General features: G+C 41.9%; 8 protein-coding genes across 9 annotated transcripts; 4 read left to right on the forward strand and 4 right to left on the reverse strand.

The window, feature by feature from the left end:
• Positions 1-81: 81 nt before the first annotated feature.
• AGBE (1,4-alpha-glucan-branching enzyme) lies at positions 82-3,080 on the reverse strand. The gene is made up of 4 exons (XM_064680604.1): positions 2,905-3,080; positions 2,365-2,534; positions 1,141-2,081; positions 82-1,078 (listed from the first exon to the last, which is right to left on the reverse strand). Exons 1-4 carry the CDS (start codon positions 2,997-2,999, stop codon positions 212-214), a joined length of 2,073 nt encoding a protein of 690 aa, XP_064536674.1. The 5' UTR covers positions 3,000-3,080; the 3' UTR covers positions 82-211.
• A 911-nt stretch (positions 3,081-3,991) lies between these two features.
• Positions 3,992-8,224, forward strand: ytr (yantar). Its single transcript, XM_064680610.1, has 3 exons — positions 3,992-4,150; positions 4,216-4,476; positions 5,975-8,224. Exons 2-3 carry the CDS (start codon positions 4,271-4,273, stop codon positions 6,279-6,281), a joined length of 513 nt encoding a protein of 170 aa, XP_064536680.1. The 5' UTR covers positions 3,992-4,150; positions 4,216-4,270; the 3' UTR covers positions 6,282-8,224.
• eIF6 (eukaryotic translation initiation factor 6) lies at positions 4,694-5,842 on the forward strand. The gene has a single exon (XM_064680609.1). It carries the CDS (start codon positions 4,901-4,903, stop codon positions 5,636-5,638), a length of 738 nt encoding a protein of 245 aa, XP_064536679.1. The 5' UTR covers positions 4,694-4,900; the 3' UTR covers positions 5,639-5,842.
• Positions 8,225-8,658: 434 nt separating the features above from the next.
• LOC135427156 (thioredoxin-related transmembrane protein 1) lies at positions 8,659-11,725 on the reverse strand. 2 transcript variants are annotated; one of them, XM_064680606.1, is made up of 4 exons: positions 11,377-11,725; positions 10,194-10,355; positions 9,958-10,132; positions 8,659-9,656 (listed from the first exon to the last, which is right to left on the reverse strand). In XM_064680606.1, exons 1-4 carry the CDS (start codon positions 11,556-11,558, stop codon positions 9,159-9,161), a joined length of 1,017 nt encoding a protein of 338 aa, XP_064536676.1. In that variant the 5' UTR covers positions 11,559-11,725; the 3' UTR covers positions 8,659-9,158. The 2 variants fall into 2 exon arrangements, with proteins under 2 accessions (XP_064536676.1, XP_064536677.1); XM_064680607.1 differs by having other exon boundaries at positions 8,659-9,635; positions 11,377-11,723.
• Positions 11,726-11,880: 155 nt separating this feature from the next.
• On the forward strand, positions 11,881-13,047 carry Snap29 (Synaptosomal-associated protein 29kDa). The gene is made up of 2 exons (XM_064680608.1): positions 11,881-12,246; positions 12,310-13,047. Exons 1-2 carry the CDS (start codon positions 11,997-11,999, stop codon positions 12,900-12,902), a joined length of 843 nt encoding a protein of 280 aa, XP_064536678.1. The 5' UTR covers positions 11,881-11,996; the 3' UTR covers positions 12,903-13,047.
• Positions 13,048-13,324: 277 nt separating this feature from the next.
• shu (shutdown) lies at positions 13,325-15,326 on the forward strand. Its single transcript, XM_064680605.1, has 2 exons — positions 13,325-13,509; positions 13,583-15,326. The coding sequence occupies exons 1-2, from the start codon at positions 13,454-13,456 to the stop codon at positions 14,874-14,876; spliced, it is 1,350 nt and encodes a 449-aa protein (XP_064536675.1). The 5' UTR covers positions 13,325-13,453; the 3' UTR covers positions 14,877-15,326.
• Positions 15,327-15,338: 12 nt separating this feature from the next.
• Positions 15,339-15,911, reverse strand: LOC135427160 (uncharacterized). Its single transcript, XM_064680611.1, has 2 exons — positions 15,592-15,911; positions 15,339-15,532 (listed from the first exon to the last, which is right to left on the reverse strand). The coding sequence occupies exons 1-2, from the start codon at positions 15,854-15,856 to the stop codon at positions 15,339-15,341; spliced, it is 459 nt and encodes a 152-aa protein (XP_064536681.1). The 5' UTR covers positions 15,857-15,911.
• Positions 15,912-16,154: 243 nt separating this feature from the next.
• On the reverse strand, positions 16,155-16,911 carry LOC135427161 (dynein light chain roadblock-type 2). Its single transcript, XM_064680612.1, has 2 exons — positions 16,626-16,911; positions 16,155-16,571 (listed from the first exon to the last, which is right to left on the reverse strand). Exons 1-2 carry the CDS (start codon positions 16,644-16,646, stop codon positions 16,242-16,244), a joined length of 351 nt encoding a protein of 116 aa, XP_064536682.1. The 5' UTR covers positions 16,647-16,911; the 3' UTR covers positions 16,155-16,241.
• Positions 16,912-17,664: the final 753 nt, after the last annotated feature.

The following is a 17,664-nucleotide window of genomic DNA, read 5'->3' on the forward strand; positions in this document are numbered from 1 at the left end:
GATTGTTTTTCCACCAATAAAACCGTTTCCGTTCAAACGCAAGTGTTTTCAAAAGTACCAAAACAGTTTTGTAAAACTATCTCTGTGTGTATACATATATTTCAATTCTGGTTCTTGTAACATTAACAAAAAGTATAGCTAAATTTTGAAATTCACATAGTATGTATAATATATATAATTATATATCAATAATTTGGTTAAACAAGTGCGCCTAATCGCTGATGCGCGCATAAACAACGGCCGTGCGGCAAGGCGTATAGACTTGAATGAAATTGGAGCGACCGGCATGACCCCAGGGATCGGATTGATGCTTGCAATTCATGTCGATGCGATTGTGGCCGCCAAAGATGGGATCGTCGGAGGAAAGCACCGCCTGATAGGTGCCCGCCCAGTTGGTGCCAACACGATAGTCACTGAAACTTTGTGTTGGGTGGAAGTTGAATACAAATACGAGGCCGGCACGTTCAAAATGAATGGTCTTGTCGCCCTGGTGTTTCCAGCTCACATAAGCAGGACCCGAGTGCAGCCATCCGTAGCGTTCCTCCAGCTCATTCATGGCACGATCGAATTCATTAAGGTATTTATACTTTAACAGATCGTCATCCACCAGATTCCACTGGCGACGCGCATAATGATACGAGTCGTTGTTGCCCACGCGTGGAAAGTCCAGCCACTCGGGATGACCAAACTCATTGCCCATGAAATTGAGATACGCCTCGCCGCCCAAGGCGTGCGTAATGAGTCTTATCATCTTATGCAGCGCCAGGCCACGATCAATAATTAGCGAAGGCTCGGATACTTTTGACATATGCGTGTACATCTCCTTGTCCATCAGCCAGAAGGCAATGGTCTTATCGCCAACGAGCGCCTGATCGTGCGACTCTGCATAGGCTACCGTGTTTTCCATCCAACGTCGATTGGTCAGTGTGTGTACAATATTGCCAACGTCCCATTCATCATCGCTTTGCTCCTTCAACAGCTCGATCCATTTGTCTGGTATGGCCATGCCCAGCCGATAATCGAATCCAATGCCGCCCTCCGACACGGGACGACACAACGTGGGCATTCCAGAGACGTCCTGCAACAGAGGAAACCGAAGTTTAAACTGGGAAACTATGTGAACTGAAATACTTGATTTACCTCGGCTATAGTTATAACCTCGGGATCCAGCTTGTGCAGCATATAATTGGCCAGGCCCAGATAGTTGAGCGCATCCGTGTCCACATTAAGGCCAAAGTACTCGTTGTAGTCACCGCTGAAGCCCTCACCAATGCCGCGCGAATGATATAACATGGAGGTGACGCCATCAAAGCGATAGCCATCGAAATTATACTCGTCGTGCCACCAACGTAAATTGGACAGTAGAAAGCGAAGCACCTCATGCTCCGTGTAGTTGAACAGACGGCTATCCCAGAGGGAATGCTCTCCACGGGCGCCATCGTGGAAGAAACAGCTATTTGTGCCATCGAACTGGTTTAGGCCATCCTGCACATTCTTGGAGGCATGCGAATGCACTACATCGAGCAGCACATAGAGACCCTGGGCATGAGCTACATCGATCATGCGCTTCAGCTGTTCCGGATTTCCACAGCGACTGGACGCCGCATAGAAACTTGTCACTTGATAGCCAAAACTGGCGTAGTAGGCATGCTCCATGATGGCCATCACCTGAATGCAGTTGTAGCCCTGACGCTTAATACGAGGCACAATGCGATCGGCAAACTCATCGTAGCTGCCCACGCGCGGCTCCTGCGAGGCAATGCCCACATGGCACTCGTAGATTCTCAGCGACTTGGGCTTGGCGGGACGCGCATTCTGCCGTTGATATCGCTCCCCGGCTGGCGGCTGCCACACATACTGCTTAAAGTTGACGCCTTGATTTGCGCTCTTGGGTGGCTGCACCACATACTTGGCCCAGGGCGATAGACGATCCAACAGTTGACCGGACTGATTGCGTATGATGATCTTTATCTCACTGAGATGCTTAATGGGCGCACTACCATCTGGATTGGCGGGCAAGTGCAGCTCCCACTTGCCAAAGGGCAGTTTCTTGAACGGATGCGATTCCCAGTGCCAGTTGTCTATTTGAATTTTAATTGAAAGCATAAGCAAAGAATTTAACTATAAAGGCGCCGTTTTGAGGTAAAACTGTTAAAATATCGATTGTTAGTACCGATAGTAATAAATTTAAAGTTATATTTGATCGAGTATCGATATCTTAACAGCTTTTAAGTAGGAGCGCCCATAGTAAACGGGCGAATTGTAAACAGGGCGAAACATGTTGCTAGCTCGCTTGCACATCCTTAGAAGAAGCTGCATCTGATCTTTCGCACTTTTCGCCATATATGAAATTAGTATACTCACTGAAATCGCCAGTTAGATACACATCTCTTGCGCCCGGCGCCCATTCCCGCGCTATCACTGAATTATCCGGCTGAAAGTGTAGGCCATAGTATTTGTAGCCCTGCGAGAATTCTTCCATGCCACCCTCGCATTGGTCGATCTTGGCAATCCACTCTTTTAGGACGCCATGTCTGCGTGGATATAAACAAAAAGAATAAAAATACGGAAGTCAAGTTGAGAGCTCAAGGCCAAGGCCAACAGATAGCGCGACGGCTGTTCCAAATGTTTTCACTGCATGTTGGCGGCGAACGCACGCAGCAGAAGCGAAGTAAATTGGATGACCTTCATGTGACATTGGTCAACGCAGTTTTTCCAACTGCAACTGTGGGGCGGCAGTACAAAAACAGTTGATATGATTATGCAGGGCATAACAACAATAAGCACTAGACGCTCGCTGCTTGCCTGCCCTGTTCCATACTTATCAGCCGGCGTTAACTTCGGATTACATGATGCGCGCCGCCCCATTAACCAAATGCACTCTGCGAATGTTTTTTGACTTACCGGCGGCGAATCTCACGCTCGAAGGGCTTCAGATAGCCGTCCATTTCTATCAGCTTATCAATGTCCTTAACCTCCACCTTCATCGCATCGCCCATGTTGCAAGCCGCTTAGAAATTAATATATGTACCTAATAACAGCTAAATAGAAAATAAATCGCGCACCCACCGGCGCTGCTTGCAAATTGACAACTGCGATGAACAGCGGTTGTGGGCCTCAATACAAAAGCTCTGACTGAGCTTTTTTTGCAGGCGGCGTTGATATAAAAAAACAGCTGTTGATTGGTGCTGCTTCTTCATTGGTGTCTTTTGCTGTGCTTGTTCGCGCATATAAACAACATAGCAATTAGTTGCATAGCCTGCTGATAACAGTAATAGGTGATAACGTGATAACGCGCATGGGCATGCATGCAGGCGATATGTATATACATATGTATGTATGTATGCATATGTACTAATTGGAATCGATTGCGTTGATATTTTTGAACTGGCGCCGGTGATTTTAAAGCATCTTTATTATGTAAAGGTTGAAAGGAATATTATAAATGTGTATCAATATGATCGTTGCCATGCCATGCATTTGTGTATGTATATACATACACATACTTGTATGCTCACAATGACCTTGTCCAATTGAACCCTTGCTCTGTTTCATTTTTCAAATTAATCTACAATTTATTCTATTAGTAGAAAACTAGACCGCCGATAGAGAGCATTTTTAACGCACTCTTAATTGAATAACAATTTAGTTATTTTGTAAAGCTGAAGTATTAAAAATATATTTGATCGGTTTCTGCCAAGACGAGCTTCTACCCTTGCTGACATATATTTCTGTACTTAACGTTGTTTTGAATATAGCTCAAAATATTTATATCCTAGTTTTATTTTATTTATTATGATATTCATTAAATTTAATAAAGAAATGTTTATCATTTTGTTTTGTTCAACTGTTATAATGCAGCTTTTGGCTGTGTGACCCTTCGGTATTGGTCTGAGCTTAATTTTCGATATACAAGAGAATTATCGAATATATACCAAAAGAATGGTCACACTCATTACACTTTTACAAAAAAGGAAAAAACTGCATGCCGACCACAATCAGCTGTTGTGGGTAGCGGCCATTTGCAGTCTGTTTTAGCGTCGCGGGTGTGCAGGAACGCGCTTCGTTTTTACGTTTAGTTTTTAGGTTTAGCGCGTTTTACTTAATGCCGGTGTCGCCCAATATAAGCAAGACACTGCATTAGGCAACGGTGAGTGTTAGCGACAGTAGACTTCTGAATTGTGAAGAGTTAATAAAATGTGTTCTCTTGTTCAGGCATTTTGTATATTTCTATACGTTTAATAAACGTACACACACTTCAAAGGATAAAATGGGTCGCAGCCGCAGTCCCGCTTCGCCTGCACACAGACGAAGGGAAAAGGAGCGCACAGAGCGCAAAAAAAGACGCGAACGACGCTCAAGAGAAAGAGAAGCCAATGTCATTGGGAGCAGCAGCAGCAGTCGCCGTGACCGGGAACGTGAGCGTGACAGAAGCCGCAGCCGTGACAGGGAACGTGCGCGGGGCAGGCGTTCGAGGTGAATAAGCAAGTGTAGTGTACCAAACCACAACGATAAGTATAAAGTACTAACGTTTTTTTAAATCCATTAATTATGAATATAACTACTACTAAGCAAAGCCACAAGGCTGGCTATTTAAACTGCTGAACTAGTTCAGCTGAACGGGCAGCGCCGTGGCACTTTTTCTGCTGCAATGCAACCCTGTTTGTGTGTGTGTGTGCTTTTGACAGTTCCCTCAAGCTCATTCGTTCTTTCGACAGCCTCCTGCAAATTACCACGTGAAGCGAAATACGTGAATTTCACAACAAAAGTTAAAGTACACTACTAAATAGTCAAATACAGCGAGCAGCTAGTGCCTGGCATTAGAAAGCAAACAGAGCTCGAATCAAATCTAGTTTCCTTGTACCAGATAAAAACAGCAATAAACTAAATTAGACACAAAATGGCGCTACGCGTGCAATTTGAGAACAATGACGATATTGGCGTCTTCAGTAAATTAACAAACACATATTGCCTGGTGGCAATCGGCGGCTCCGAGACCTTCTACAGTGCCTACGAAGCCGAGTTGGCCGAAACCATACCGGTGGTGCATGCCAACATTGGCGGCTGCCGCATCATTGGCCGCCTCACTGTCGGCAATCGGAACGGGTTGCTGGTGCCGCATTCCACCACAGACGAGGAGCTGCAGCATTTGCGCAACAGCCTGCCGGATGCGGTTAAAATCCAGCGTGTCGAGGAGCGTTTGTCTGCGTTGGGCAATGTGGTTGCCTGCAACGATTATGTTGCACTGGTGCATCCCGATTTGGACAGGGAAACCGAAGAAATTATCACGGACGTACTGAATGTGGAAGTCTTCCGTCAGACCATTGCCGACAATACGCTGGTCGGCTCCTACACAGTGCTGAGCAATCAGGGCGGCATGGTGCATCCCAAGACTAGCATACAGGACCAGGACGAGCTGTCGTCGCTGCTGCAAGTGCCGCTCGTTGCCGGCACCGTCAATCGTGGCAGCGAAGTGTTGGCTGCCGGCATGGTCGTCAACGATTGGATATCGTTTGTGGGCATGAATACAACGGCCACCGAGATTTCCGTTATTGAGAGCGTTTTCAAATTGAATCAAGCACAGCCGGCCACGGTGACAACAAAGCTGCGTGCAGCACTCATCGAGGAGATGTCCTAAGCGAACAGCTTTTTCTAATAGTTAAGCAAGCTCACACACACAACACACAAGCACACACACTTTGTTATCTTTTGTAAACAGTCCGCCAAAATACAAAACAACCACAAACAATTTGGTTCGAACCGGTTTTATAACATTGTTGTCCATCCGCCCAGTGAAAGGTGTCACGTTTCATAATTAAATTCTCAAATTACTGCTGTTTAATATACATGTACAAATGACCCTGCCCCAGTTGGCCCAAGTGCATTTTGCATTTATTTCCATTCTTAATTTAAATGCATTCAAATTCCAGTTCATTAAGTAGCCGCTGCGCATATTTCGCATATTCTTTTATAGATCCCGCTCGCGTGGTACCGGCAGCAGTTCGGGTCCATCCACATCGAGACGCGCCACACGCAACAATTCAGCGAGTGCAGCTGCAGCTGCAGAGCGTCCAAAGATCAATGAAGCAGATCTGGAGGGTAAATCGCCGGAAGAGGTTGAAATGCTCAAGACAATGGGCTTCTGCACTTTTGACACCACCAAGAACAAGAAAGTCGAGGGCAACGATGTTGGTGAAGTGCATGTGATCCTCAAGCGCAAGTATCGCCAGTACATGAATCGTAAGGGTGGCTTCAATCGGCCGCTCGATTTTGTCGCATAGCCGGCGGCAACTAGTTTTTTTATAATGCTACTGCTACATTTTTTCACGTTCTTTGCGCGTCGCATTATGCGACGTCAAAGCGACGGACCTGCAATTTTATGCAATAGACCGGTTTACAAAATTTCACAAATTTGCCAGACAAAATTTCCACAATCACCACAGAACTCAACACACACATACAAATACCTCATATATAACAAGCTAGTTATTTAGTAATTTAAGTCATTTGCGTTGTTTTAAAATTAGCTTTTGCCCGCCTCGAAACAAAAACAAAAGTTAATTTTACAACAATGGCAACGCCAACACCACCCTCCCACGAATGTAATTGAAAGCTCAATGCAAAAAATGTACTAAATTTTCGCTGATTTGCCAGTTGCCAGCGAAGTGGCAACACTTGTTGCTTGCTGACATTTTGAGTTTTTGGTAACATTTGAATTACATGTTTTTTTCTTTCTGTTTCTTTGCTTTCAATTGCATTTGCCAATGTTTAATGCACACGATTAATGCTTTTTAAATATTTAAAGTAATTACAATTGTTTTTGTTGTCAGAAAATCACTTACACACAATGCATAATAGTATATGTTGTGTAAGCATTTGGCGTTTGCAAAAACCACAAACTTACATACGAATTAACTGCAAATCCAAAATTCACCATATTCGCACTCACACACACATACACAATTACTTAAAGTATTTGAAAACATGCACACACACAAACAAAATATCCCCAACCCCAATATCCTTGCCCCACAAACTTCCTCCATACGCTGCAATAGTACAATTTTTACAACCAAAAAAATATATATCAAATATATATATTATATATAGAAAATTTATTTATACACACACACACACCAAGTACCTACAAACCCTATTAAATCCCTACCGTTAAATCGAACTCTACAATAGCCATAGCCATTTGTTGAAAATGTTATTTGTTTAACAATCAAAATGTTGTAATTTTTTTTTAATACTCAACAAACCAACAGTTAATTCATTAATCACAAGTGCCAAGTGAAAAATAGCAACAACAAAGCAGGCAAATTAAACAAGTTTATGTTTAAGTGCAGACGCAAATTAAATAAAAATATATACAACTTTTATACTTTTTTATATATCAATAACAATGTGTAAACAATAGTTATCAATTTGGCAACAAATAATATGAACTTCAAAACACAAACAAATTTGGCAAACTCACACACACACACACCTATATATTTCTTTGTAGTTTTAAATAAAACGAAATTGCAGGGATTTTTACTTACACCAATAAAGCTATTTAAATAAAACAAACTGAATACATATAAATAAATGTATACAAAAATAAAAGAGTATGATTTGGTTAGTTTCGCTATTCACATTTAAGTTTGAAAAAACTGTGTAAATTTTTAAAGAAAAACAAAGCCAACATCAAAATTACAAACGAAAAATCTGTCTTTTCATTTCAATAATCATCACCAGCATGGACAGAACAGTCTCGACTTGTATAACAAAAAAACAAAAAAAAAACAATATAATATCAAAATTTTAAGATTGGCCACGATGTATAGTTATGGTTTCCTTACGCGAGCCGTAACTGCCCAATTACAGGGTACCCCATTGGCGCCCTACGTGCCACACCGGCAGGTGAATGTCCGGAAACGTTCATTGTCAGTTGCGGATAGTTGTCGTCGTTATCTGCCCACCGATAAATCTACGGAAAGGGATTTCGCGCGCAAATGCCAGAAGGCATTCAATATGTGCAGACACGACGACGGCTCTGATTTGGATGACAATCAGATGATCGAGTATAAAGAGAGCATGGCGCGTATCTCCTGTCTGAATCTCGATAGCACATTAGCGGATGAGCATCGGTTGAAGGGCTGGCTGCCACCAAAAAAATGCAAAAAGTGAATGACAAAAAGCCCGTAATAAATTGCAAATTTTTTTTTAATCCAAATTTGTATAAAGTTCTTGTTTTAATTGGAAATTATGTGTGCGTATTCTTCTACTAATCTTAATCATTATGCGTCCTGATGATCCAATATGATACTTTAGATACTCCCCAATCTTCCTTCTATATGGCATATAACTGATACGCAATTACATTCATATATAATTTTATTTAAAGTATTTTCATGGGTTGGTTGTTTTACATAGAATTACACTTCTGTAAAATACACATTAAATCATTTTTGTTTTTATTTTTTTTAATGAATTGAGTTCCTCCGCTCGTTGCTTTCGTTATAATTTTTGTTTTTTTAAATTTCAGCTCAAATGTTATTTGGTCGCTTTAATTAATTAAATTTAATTATTATTGTTTAATGCATCTCGATTGATCAAGAGATTTTCAATGCAATATTTGCATTTGTTAATTGATGAAAGACACATAAATTTCATTTGTAATACGCAAATTTAATACAGTTTGCAATTTTATTGAAGATATTAAAAATAGTATAAAGAGAAATGTTTCGTAAACAAATGTGAACACGAAAATATGATAGAAATGAAATGAACGCTTTGCAAACGCTAAAGGATACGACTAAATATTTAGTTATTGTTACGTTTATATAATTATGAAATAAATGAGGTGCTAGGACGCGATTGCCATACTCGTAATTGCTGCTAAGAATCAAATCTATATATATATATATGTATATGCATAAAAAAAACTGCTACAGCTTTAATTGGAAAACAATTTTCAAATGCGACAAATTTGCATATATTGTGCGCGAAATTAAACAATTAAAAACAGGATCGTAATACAATAGCAACAATTTGCAGAATCCTCTCTTCTTGTTACATTTTCGTTTCGTTTGTTTGCTTGTTTATTGTGTAATGTTAGGTTAGTCTTTTTTGTTGCCACCCTTCTCGTCGCTGAACCGCTCCACAGCTTAATCCGCCTTGCGTGGTTTGCGTTTGCGCACTTGCTCTGTGCTGGGTTTATCTGATAGTTCGGGCGCCTCATCGCCAGCTGAGCTTGTAGTTTCTATTTTCTCTGCTTTATTTTCTGTCGACTTGTCCTCCAATTTATCGCCATTTCCTTGCTTGTTTTGCTCTGCCTCCACTTCAGCAGCTTCATCCTCCTCATCTTCATCGGCTTCCTCGCTGTTGCGCTCCTCGTCATCGCCACCTTCCTCTTCATCGTCTTCAATATCCTCGGTGGCCAAATCCTCAACTCCCTCGGCTAGATGCTCCTGCGATTCCGAGAAGCTTTGACGCTGCGATTTCTTTGGCGGATAAACAAAGTCCACGATGCACACGAGCATCAAGCCAAGGGCGGCGCCCACAAAGATTGTGGCAATGGCAAACAGAGCATAGGAACCCCAGGTGGGCAGACCATATTCCTCCTGCAGACGCGCGTTGAAGTCCTTAAAGAGTTTTTGTGTGTGCTATTAGTATATACAACATACACATACACGTACATAGACATATTATACAAAAGCGTGAGTTGGTGCGGAAGCTTAAAATCCGCCGACTAAGACCAATTGCTTTCAATCGACACAATTTTAGCCGGCTTAACCCCAGACAAATGAGAATTACACCAGTGTGCCAGAATGAGGCATAGCAAATATAACCTCTTGGCCCAATCGCGCCAGATAAGCTTCCGCATACGTGCATTGAACTGAGCTACGACACAACCGACCGATGCAGACGTAAACAAGTGATTGCATGGGCAGCAGGTTGACGTACCTTCAATGTGTGCGACAGCTTGAAGAAGTATGATAGCAGGGACATGTGTATGGTGTCGGGCTTTTTCCACGAGGACAGCGGCTCAATACTCTGCCAGGACTTCTTCTTGAGGAAGTACAACAGAGCGTCGGCATCACGTGCGCCACGATATTGCCGGAATTCGCCATCCTTGACGCTGCGATAACGAGAGCGTTGTAAAGAGATTGTGTTTTTTAATATCCTGTTAAGAGGCTTACTGATAGATCGTGGGCAAGGCGGTAACAAAGAAGCGTCCGCTAAGCGATGGTGATGTGGTTACATCGATCTTTGCCACATGGACTTTAACATCTTTAGCTGTGCTGGCATAGCGTTCCCAAACAGGCGCCAGATTTTTGCAGGCTGGGCACCAAGGAGCAAAACTGTAAATACGGTATATGTATTATATATGATTTGTTATTGATTTGATATTTTTATACATTGAACAAGAAATAGTCAGCTTGCAGACATATTGCAAATTTTATATGTATGCAAAAGTAGTCGTAGCATAGTCAAGCTAGTAATTTTTTAGTTTGATCAAGTTATTTTGAAGAAAAAAAAAGTTGCTTATAAAAGAGACTAATTTCTGACCGATTGCTTTTTTGGCTATGGATATAGTGGTCCGATGTGGCCAACTCCGACATCAGTGATGCCTACAGCAAAAGGGCTCTATACCAGGGCTGCAAGCCAAAAAAAAAGTCGGTAGTTCGATTCAACAGATTGTCTTTGAATTCGATTTGTGAACCCTCAATTGAATACAGGTTTTCGTTAAATATTTCAATATTTTCATAATCTAAATAAATCAATTACATTTTTAATTTATAATTTTCGTGTAGAAGTTGCGGGCAAAACTTGGTCTCTAACCAAAATTGGCAACTAGCGAAAATGATAAGATAAATAAATTGTTGGCGCCCAAGTTATTTATGCTTTGCGGCTGAGTCTCAATTAGCCAAAAGTTGTTATTGTTAACCCAAAACAGAAGGAGATGCGGTTCGGTTTGGGCATGTTGGCAACAATCCTTTTCAAGGACGTACTATGTATTCATTAGCCTTATGAAGGTGCTAACATCTTCTGATTTCTTTAACACGTTTCTAAATTTGGTTATGTTGTGTTAATTTCAATTGTTTGTTTAACATTTTGAACAATTTTTTTTTTTTTTTGGTAAAACAGCTGTAAAAACGCAGCTGCCGGTCATGACTCAGGCGCAGGTGACGCAGCCAATCAGCAACGCGCAACGCACATCTAAGCGGAATGCAACATTCCACAGAACCAGAAACAGCTCCAGCTATGTTGTTGTTGTTTTTGCAGTTGTGGTGTTTTCTTACCGGCTACACCCCACACAAACTGCGTCTGCGTTGACTTTTCTATTGTTGCGTATTTTTTTTTAGTTTGTTTTTCACTCACAATTCAATCATCCATTCGCCATTTAGCATTAAATGCCAGTTATCCTCGTCCAATTCGATTAGATTTCCATCTGGCTGCAATACTTTTTTGGTCGCCGTAGACGAGCGGTCGGCAGCGGACTGTGCAGCGAGCAGCGTGACGATGACACATGACGCGGCCAAAATGGTCGGAGTACAATGCATTTTTGCAATGTGAACTGTATATTTTGGCTAAAACGTTTTTAATTTCGGTTTTATTTAAGCTAAATTTTCACAATTATTTCCTTTGTTTAAAACACTTTTTTCTATGTTTAAACGTAGAAATTGCGGACGCTGCGCTGTCCGGTCCAACACAGTAGAGATGTGTAAGTATGCAGACTGACATTAGAGATGTGTGCGTCTTTTCAAACTATCGATATTTGGACATTTGTATACCAGAGGCTGTTAGCCCACCGTTGTATTCATCGCGAGCTGGGTAGCTGGTTATCGATATTTATTGGACAACGATTGCATATCCGATTAGAAAGACGAATAAAAACAAAGAAAATCTTACTAATATCAAATTGGACACAACGACAACAACTAAATTAACATATTGAAATTGTTCTAAAACTTGTGCAGATCGGTTAAAAGCGCGCCAAAATGGCCAATAATTATCTGCAGCCAGTGAATAATCATTTTGATATAGATAAATTTGCGGACGTAGACGATGACTTGTTTTTGAGAAACACGCGAGCGAGTGCCAACAACAGGGCACAGCGCAGTACGAATCCATTTGAAGATGATGACGAAGTATCCACATCTTCGTCAATAGGAGCACAAAGGCAGGCCTACGCGGAGAAACGCAGAGAAATTGAGCAGCGCACGCTAGAATCAACACAAAAAAGTTTGGGTATGTTCCATTAAAAATATTTGATTTTAGTGGGCGTTACCAATCCGAGAATGTATCAAACAGGCTTGCTCTACGAAGCCGAAGATGCGGGCAAAGCAACAGCAGTGGAGTTGGCCAGGCAACGGGAACAACTGGAAAAGACCTCAAATCAATTGGATGAAATTAACTCCACCCTGCGATTCAGCCAGCGTCATTTAAATGGATTGAAAAGTGTTTTTGGCGGCCTAAAAAACTACTTGTCTGGCAATCGTGATGTTCCCACGGCTGCTGCCTCACCCGCCGGCAGTCAAATGTCACAGGAGACCAACTACAATGCCAATGCGACGGGAGGTGGCGCAATACCAAAGCAGCCCATGTCACCAACGGAACGCTATGATAATCATCCGATTAGTCGTATGCGCGACGATACCAGTTCCTACAATCAGCGCCAGGTCCAGGCCCAACAACGGGCCGCCAATCCCTTTCAGCACCAGTTGGAATCGAATCTCGATGAAATGTGTGACAATTTGTCACGCCTTAAGTTCTTGGCAACCGATTTGGGAACGGAAATTGAGTCACAGAACGGATTGTTGGACAACATGAACTATAAGATCGAAAGCGTAGACTTAAATTTGACCAAGCAGAATAAGGAAATGAATAAGCTGATGAAGAAGTGAACATAAAGTCATGGGGTTCGTTTTTTGACCGTAAATTGTTTAAATTATAATTACACTTTCAATAAGCCCATATAAACTAATATATATTAATCATATCTTCTTATGAAAAGCACGAAAGAAATCTGTGTTTTCCCGCCATCATAAAGCATTCCTTGCTTTCTTTATTTTGTTTTTGTTATTTTGTATTATGTGCATGAAATGCTACTTTGTATGAAATGCTACTTGCGAGTTATAAGTGTTCATTTTCAAAGAAATGTTTAAATAAAAATTAGTTTTAGTGAGTATTTTTAATAAACTATGTTGTCAACTTATGAACGCAGTTCCTGCTTAATTTTGCTCAGACTTAACCTATGTGCTGCATACACGGCTTTAAGTACGCAGTTTTACAACACTGAGATAATTCGATAACGGATCGCCAACATACGTTATCGAAAGGCATCTTAAAACGTTAGCCGGAACTTTCGTAGCTCCTTATTGCAAGAAAATTTGCACTCGTTGCGTCTATCTTAATAAAAGTTAATAATTACCTAATTTCAAAGTTTAATATTGAAATGGAGGATCGTTATAATACAAGTGCTCAATTGCTTAAGGAACCATTATCATTTGCGTAAGTTGAGAAAACAAATTGCACGTGCATATGGGTGTATGTATGAATCCTTGGAAACCGTTTTATTTTTTAGTGACCTCATCGAGAATGGGGCCCACTTTGAGGTAGATACAGCAAATTATAATAATACCTGCTATGAGGATTTTAATGTGGATGATGAAGAGGATGTTGATGAGGAGGAAGTTGAACACGAGGCGCTTGTCTCACCCTGGACACGTTCCTTTGATGAGTTGCGCCAGCTAATGAAACCAATTGGTGAACACATCTACAAGCGCATCACACGACCAGGCGTCAAGGAGCAGGGCCTGGTGCCGGACAAGGCGCGTGTGGCATTGCGTTACAGCGGCTACTGGGAGGGACAGACCGCTCCATTCGATTCCTCGATGCTGCGAGGCACTAAATTCGAGTTCGAGACGGGTCAGCAGATGGTGCTGGAGGGTCTCGAGGCGGCCGTACGCACCATGTACCCCTACGAGCAGTCGGAGTTTATCATATCATACAAATTGCTATTCCACGAGATGGGCTGTCCGCCGCGCATTAAACCGCGTGCCGATGGTCTGTTTAAGATTGAGGTAATTGGATTCACATTGATTGGCGATGAGCATTCGCTGGAGCGAATCGCGCCCGAGGATCGTAACAAGTTTGCAGTGGTCTTTCCCAAGGCGCAGGATATGCATTTGCATGGCAAAGATTGTGTGAAGCGTGGCGCCTATCGCAACGCAGTTGCGGCCTTCGAGCGCGCGATTGCATCGCTCAACTATTGCCGGCTGGCGGATGAAAAGGATGAGCTCAAGCAGCAGGAGTTGCTTATTACGCTATACACCAATCTCATGGTGTGCAACAACAAGCTGAACAAGCCGGCGAGCGTGTGCATTGCCATGAAGGCTCTGCGTCTGCTGACGCGTAATCAGCCCTCCTGCAAGGCACTCTTCCAGGAGGGACGCGCACTGGCCGCCCTCGGCGAATACGAGCGCGCACGCCAGGCTTTCGTGCAGGCACAGGCCAAGCAGCCCAACAACAAGGAGATCAGCGAAGAAATCATCAATATGGAGCAGCGTGTCAGCAAATACAAAAAGTCAATGCGTGAGATTTGGTCACGTGCGCTCGCTGGCAAACAGCAGCCGGAGAAGCTAGCCGACTTGAAAACTGAGGAGAACCAAGCGAACCAGCAATTTCGGAGAGATTTCGAATTACAATTGACAGAGTTTGATAAGTCATCCTTGCAATCGATCAATATGAACCGCAAAATGTACACGGACAAGGAGTTCAATGTGCTGCGCCTGCTGGCCTCACAGCACAACATGAAATTGAGTCTGTCCCCGTTGGATGTGGATCAGCTAACACTGTCTAAGCTGCACATTAAGTAGACGCAACAGATGTCATAATATTATTTAAGAAATGGGAGACTCAGGTATTTCTTTGAACCCATTCAAGCCTCAATTATCTAAAGAATGTGCCATTAACTTTGCTCAAAGAATTTATTAGTATAGCGTGCACTCGAAAATTAGAATTGGCGACCTTCAAGCCTTCTTCTTAAATTTGAGACCTCATTTTGTTTTCATTATTTACCATTCATATCTTTTTCGAAAACTGAAACGGATGCCTTATTATCAAGCCTAATATAGTTTATCTTTAACCAAAGACTTAAATACATTCGATAGAGCGACGACGGGAAATACTTTTTAAGTTTTATGATTTTGTTAAATACAGCTTAATCTAATCTGCCTTGTGCCCCAAAAATTATTCGAATCTATAATATTATCTATAGACATGCCCATGCTTGAAACTCGAATATAAAGTTAGCTTTTTGTTTCTTAGTCAAATTTATTTTATTGTTCGCGTTTTAGCTGCAGCTCCTTGGCAACCTGCCGCTGCAGGCAGCCGAGGCAAACGCAGCCCTTGACATGCGGCAGCGGATGATCCAGAACATGCACTTCCTGTAGCTCAAAGGAGTTGGAGTTGTAAGCCGTCATGCTATCCGCCTGCTGGCACTTGCAATATAAACAACAGCAAATGATGCAGCCTGCAAAGAGCGTAGCTATCAATTATATGAATTGCTCGGGTCCTCTACCCTGCACCTACTTATGCATGCTACCCACAGCGCCAGCAACAGATACGGGTAGATAAATGTGGGCACAATGGGCGTCGTCTCCAAATCTTCTTTGCTATTATCCGGGTCCACTGTGTGTCTGCTGCTGCTGCTGCCGTTGCCTGCATAGATATCCAGAATCGAATCGACTAGCGTTTGCGAATAGTGTCCCAAATCTGCAATGTCTGAACGCACAGGATTCGCGCCTTGGCTTAGTACGAGCGCCAAAATAATCCGCATAGTTAATTGAATGTACATTTCTAATGTAAATGAAACAACTGTCGCCGTACGAATGCGGTTGAGTTGACAACCTACCGCCAAAAGTAGCTTTAAAGCAGTGCTGGCAAAGATATATATGTGAGTATGTGTGTGCTTGCAGGTGTATTAGTGCAGGTTTGTCTTAAAAGCTTAACGCTCTGTTCTGCGCTTGCAAAGCGACAGCGTCTGTGAGCTGTGTGCGTGAGCGCCTGCCTGCAATTACAACAGGCTTGGTTGATAAGCAAACAGTTGTGCGTTTGCGATTCTGTAGCTGTGAGTAATTTGAGGAGAAAATATGTTTTTGTTACTGCAATATTCGGGCAGAGGCTTTTGAATTTATTGGTTAATCGTGAACAAGAACAATGTATTGTAGCTTGTCGGCTTCTCAATCGTCTTGCGGATGGCGTAAATATGTGTCTTTTGCATTTTGCACGACCAAAATGGTTATTTTAGCATCGGGTGTTATGATTACCTCGTGCATTCTGGTGCGTACACGCAACATGCATAGATTTTGTGGCGGCTCCATTCTTTGTAGAAATGCCTGAGTCTTTTCACGTAAATTGTCATAGAGACAGGCATGCTGCAGTGCATCCTGGCGTGCCATTGAAGTCTTGACGGGCACACCTGAACGATTCATTATGAGCACCTCCTCAACGCCAGGTTTCTCAAGCACTAAGCGATAGACTTCATCCACATAGCGCTGGGTGCGCTTTGGCTAGACAAAAAGCGTTTTTAAAAAGAGAAAATTAATATATATATGAGGAAATACCTCAACTTCCCCAGCTTGCATTTTGCTAAAACTATTCGTGTGGCTTCTGCTCTACAAATGTTTTATTTTAAAGGCTTAAAAGCATAAACTGCTATGTTTATAAAGATTTTATTACAGTGAAATACATAAAATGCAATTAAGTATTCTTATTAATATTTAGTCGACACAGACGGCATCCACGGAGGTCGTACACCATTTGTAATCATTTACTAAATTGTCAGCGAACATTGTCAGAAACATTATCAGTGGAAAGGCCAGGTACAGTTGGGAGAGTAATATGAAAGCCATTTTGCAGCACGTTTAGTATTAAGTCGATTTTAATTGTAACAAATGTTTTATACAAGCCATAATTCGTTACACAGCCAAACATTCACGCTTTTTGAGCATATTAATTTTTTTAACATGCATTTAAATTTGTAACGCTCCCTGCAAGCAGTTTAGAATAAGCGTTTAATTCAGTGTCTGTGGAAGCAGTTAAATTAAGCATAGTAGAATATACGGTCTCTTCTAGATAAGCAGTGTATTTTGAAAGCATTTCAAACAAAGCAGTGTGTTATACACGCTCTCTTAATATTGCTCTCAATTGCTGCTCTCTTGATGACTAAGCACCTTTCAACAAAACTAAATTTAGACTACTCGTTGTACGATGCGCTCGTGGCGTCGCTCGCTGACGTTCCGTTTATTAAATTCTCGGGCTGCGTTCGTGTGTTCAAATCCCATCGCGGTTGACATTTCATGTGTATGAAAATATTTTCGATTTTATAGCGAGCCGCTCTCTTTGGCCGGATTAATTTAATTATAATTAATGCCGATTATGCAAGAGTAGGCAGATTAAATTTGGTGGGAATTACGCCTTCGGTGCCCATAACGGTTTTCAAATCCGTGGGATAAACGATCATCCTTGTTTCCCTCCACAATTTAAATTTTTTTAAACCAACTAATTTCCCTTTTTATAATGTTGAACAGCTTGCTTAATTTTGTTTTTGATATTTTCAAAAATGTTTTTTTTTGTTGTTAAAACCCATATATATTTATTCAT

The sequence above is a fragment of the Drosophila montana genome, unplaced genomic scaffold (assembly GCF_035044405.1).
Source record: "Drosophila montana isolate Dmon_TW-CO22-7 unplaced genomic scaffold, ASM3504440v1 contig_2127_1, whole genome shotgun sequence".
In the NCBI taxonomy this organism is placed as follows: domain Eukaryota; kingdom Metazoa; phylum Arthropoda; class Insecta; order Diptera; family Drosophilidae; genus Drosophila; species Drosophila montana.

Bases quoted from the DNA above. Each gene is read 5' to 3' on its own strand.
- AGBE (XM_064680604.1), bottom strand. From the start codon at position 2,999: ATGGGCGATGCGATGAAGGTGGAGGTTAAGGACATTGATAAGCTGATA. The intron at 2,082-2,364 runs GTGAGTATACTA...AAATTCAAATAG, and splicing joins GTATCTAACTGGCGATTTCA to ACAACTGGCACTGGGAATCG. The intron at 1,079-1,140 runs GTAAATCAAGTA...CCTCTGTTGCAG, and splicing joins AGGTTATAACTATAGCCGAG to GACGTCTCTGGAATGCCCAC.
- ytr (XM_064680610.1), top strand. From the start codon at position 4,271: ATGGGTCGCAGCCGCAGTCCCGCTTCGCCTGCACACAGACGAAGGGAA. The intron at 4,477-5,974 runs GTGAATAAGCAA...ATTCTTTTATAG, and splicing joins GCGCGGGGCAGGCGTTCGAG to ATCCCGCTCGCGTGGTACCG.
- eIF6 (XM_064680609.1), top strand. From the start codon at position 4,901: ATGGCGCTACGCGTGCAATTTGAGAACAATGACGATATTGGCGTCTTC.
- LOC135427156 (XM_064680606.1), bottom strand. From the start codon at position 11,558: ATGCATTGTACTCCGACCATTTTGGCCGCGTCATGTGTCATCGTCACG. The intron at 10,356-11,376 runs GTGAGTGAAAAA...CCGTATTTACAG, and splicing joins GGCGAATGGATGATTGAATT to TTTTGCTCCTTGGTGCCCAG. The intron at 9,657-9,957 runs GTACGTCAACCT...ATATACTAATAG, and splicing joins AGCTGTCGCACACATTGAAG to CACACACAAAAACTCTTTAA.
- Snap29 (XM_064680608.1), top strand. From the start codon at position 11,997: ATGGCCAATAATTATCTGCAGCCAGTGAATAATCATTTTGATATAGAT. The intron at 12,247-12,309 runs GTATGTTCCATT...TGTATCAAACAG, and splicing joins ATCAACACAAAAAAGTTTGG to GCTTGCTCTACGAAGCCGAA.
- shu (XM_064680605.1), top strand. From the start codon at position 13,454: ATGGAGGATCGTTATAATACAAGTGCTCAATTGCTTAAGGAACCATTA. The intron at 13,510-13,582 runs GTAAGTTGAGAA...TTTATTTTTTAG, and splicing joins AAGGAACCATTATCATTTGC to TGACCTCATCGAGAATGGGG.
- LOC135427160 (XM_064680611.1), bottom strand. From the start codon at position 15,856: ATGTACATTCAATTAACTATGCGGATTATTTTGGCGCTCGTACTAAGC. The intron at 15,533-15,591 runs GTAGGTGCAGGG...CGCTCTTTGCAG, and splicing joins GCTGTGGGTAGCATGCATAA to GCTGCATCATTTGCTGTTGT.
- LOC135427161 (XM_064680612.1), bottom strand. From the start codon at position 16,646: ATGCAAGCTGGGGAAGTTGAG. The intron at 16,572-16,625 runs GTATTTCCTCAT...CTTTTTGTCTAG, and splicing joins TGCAAGCTGGGGAAGTTGAG to CCAAAGCGCACCCAGCGCTA.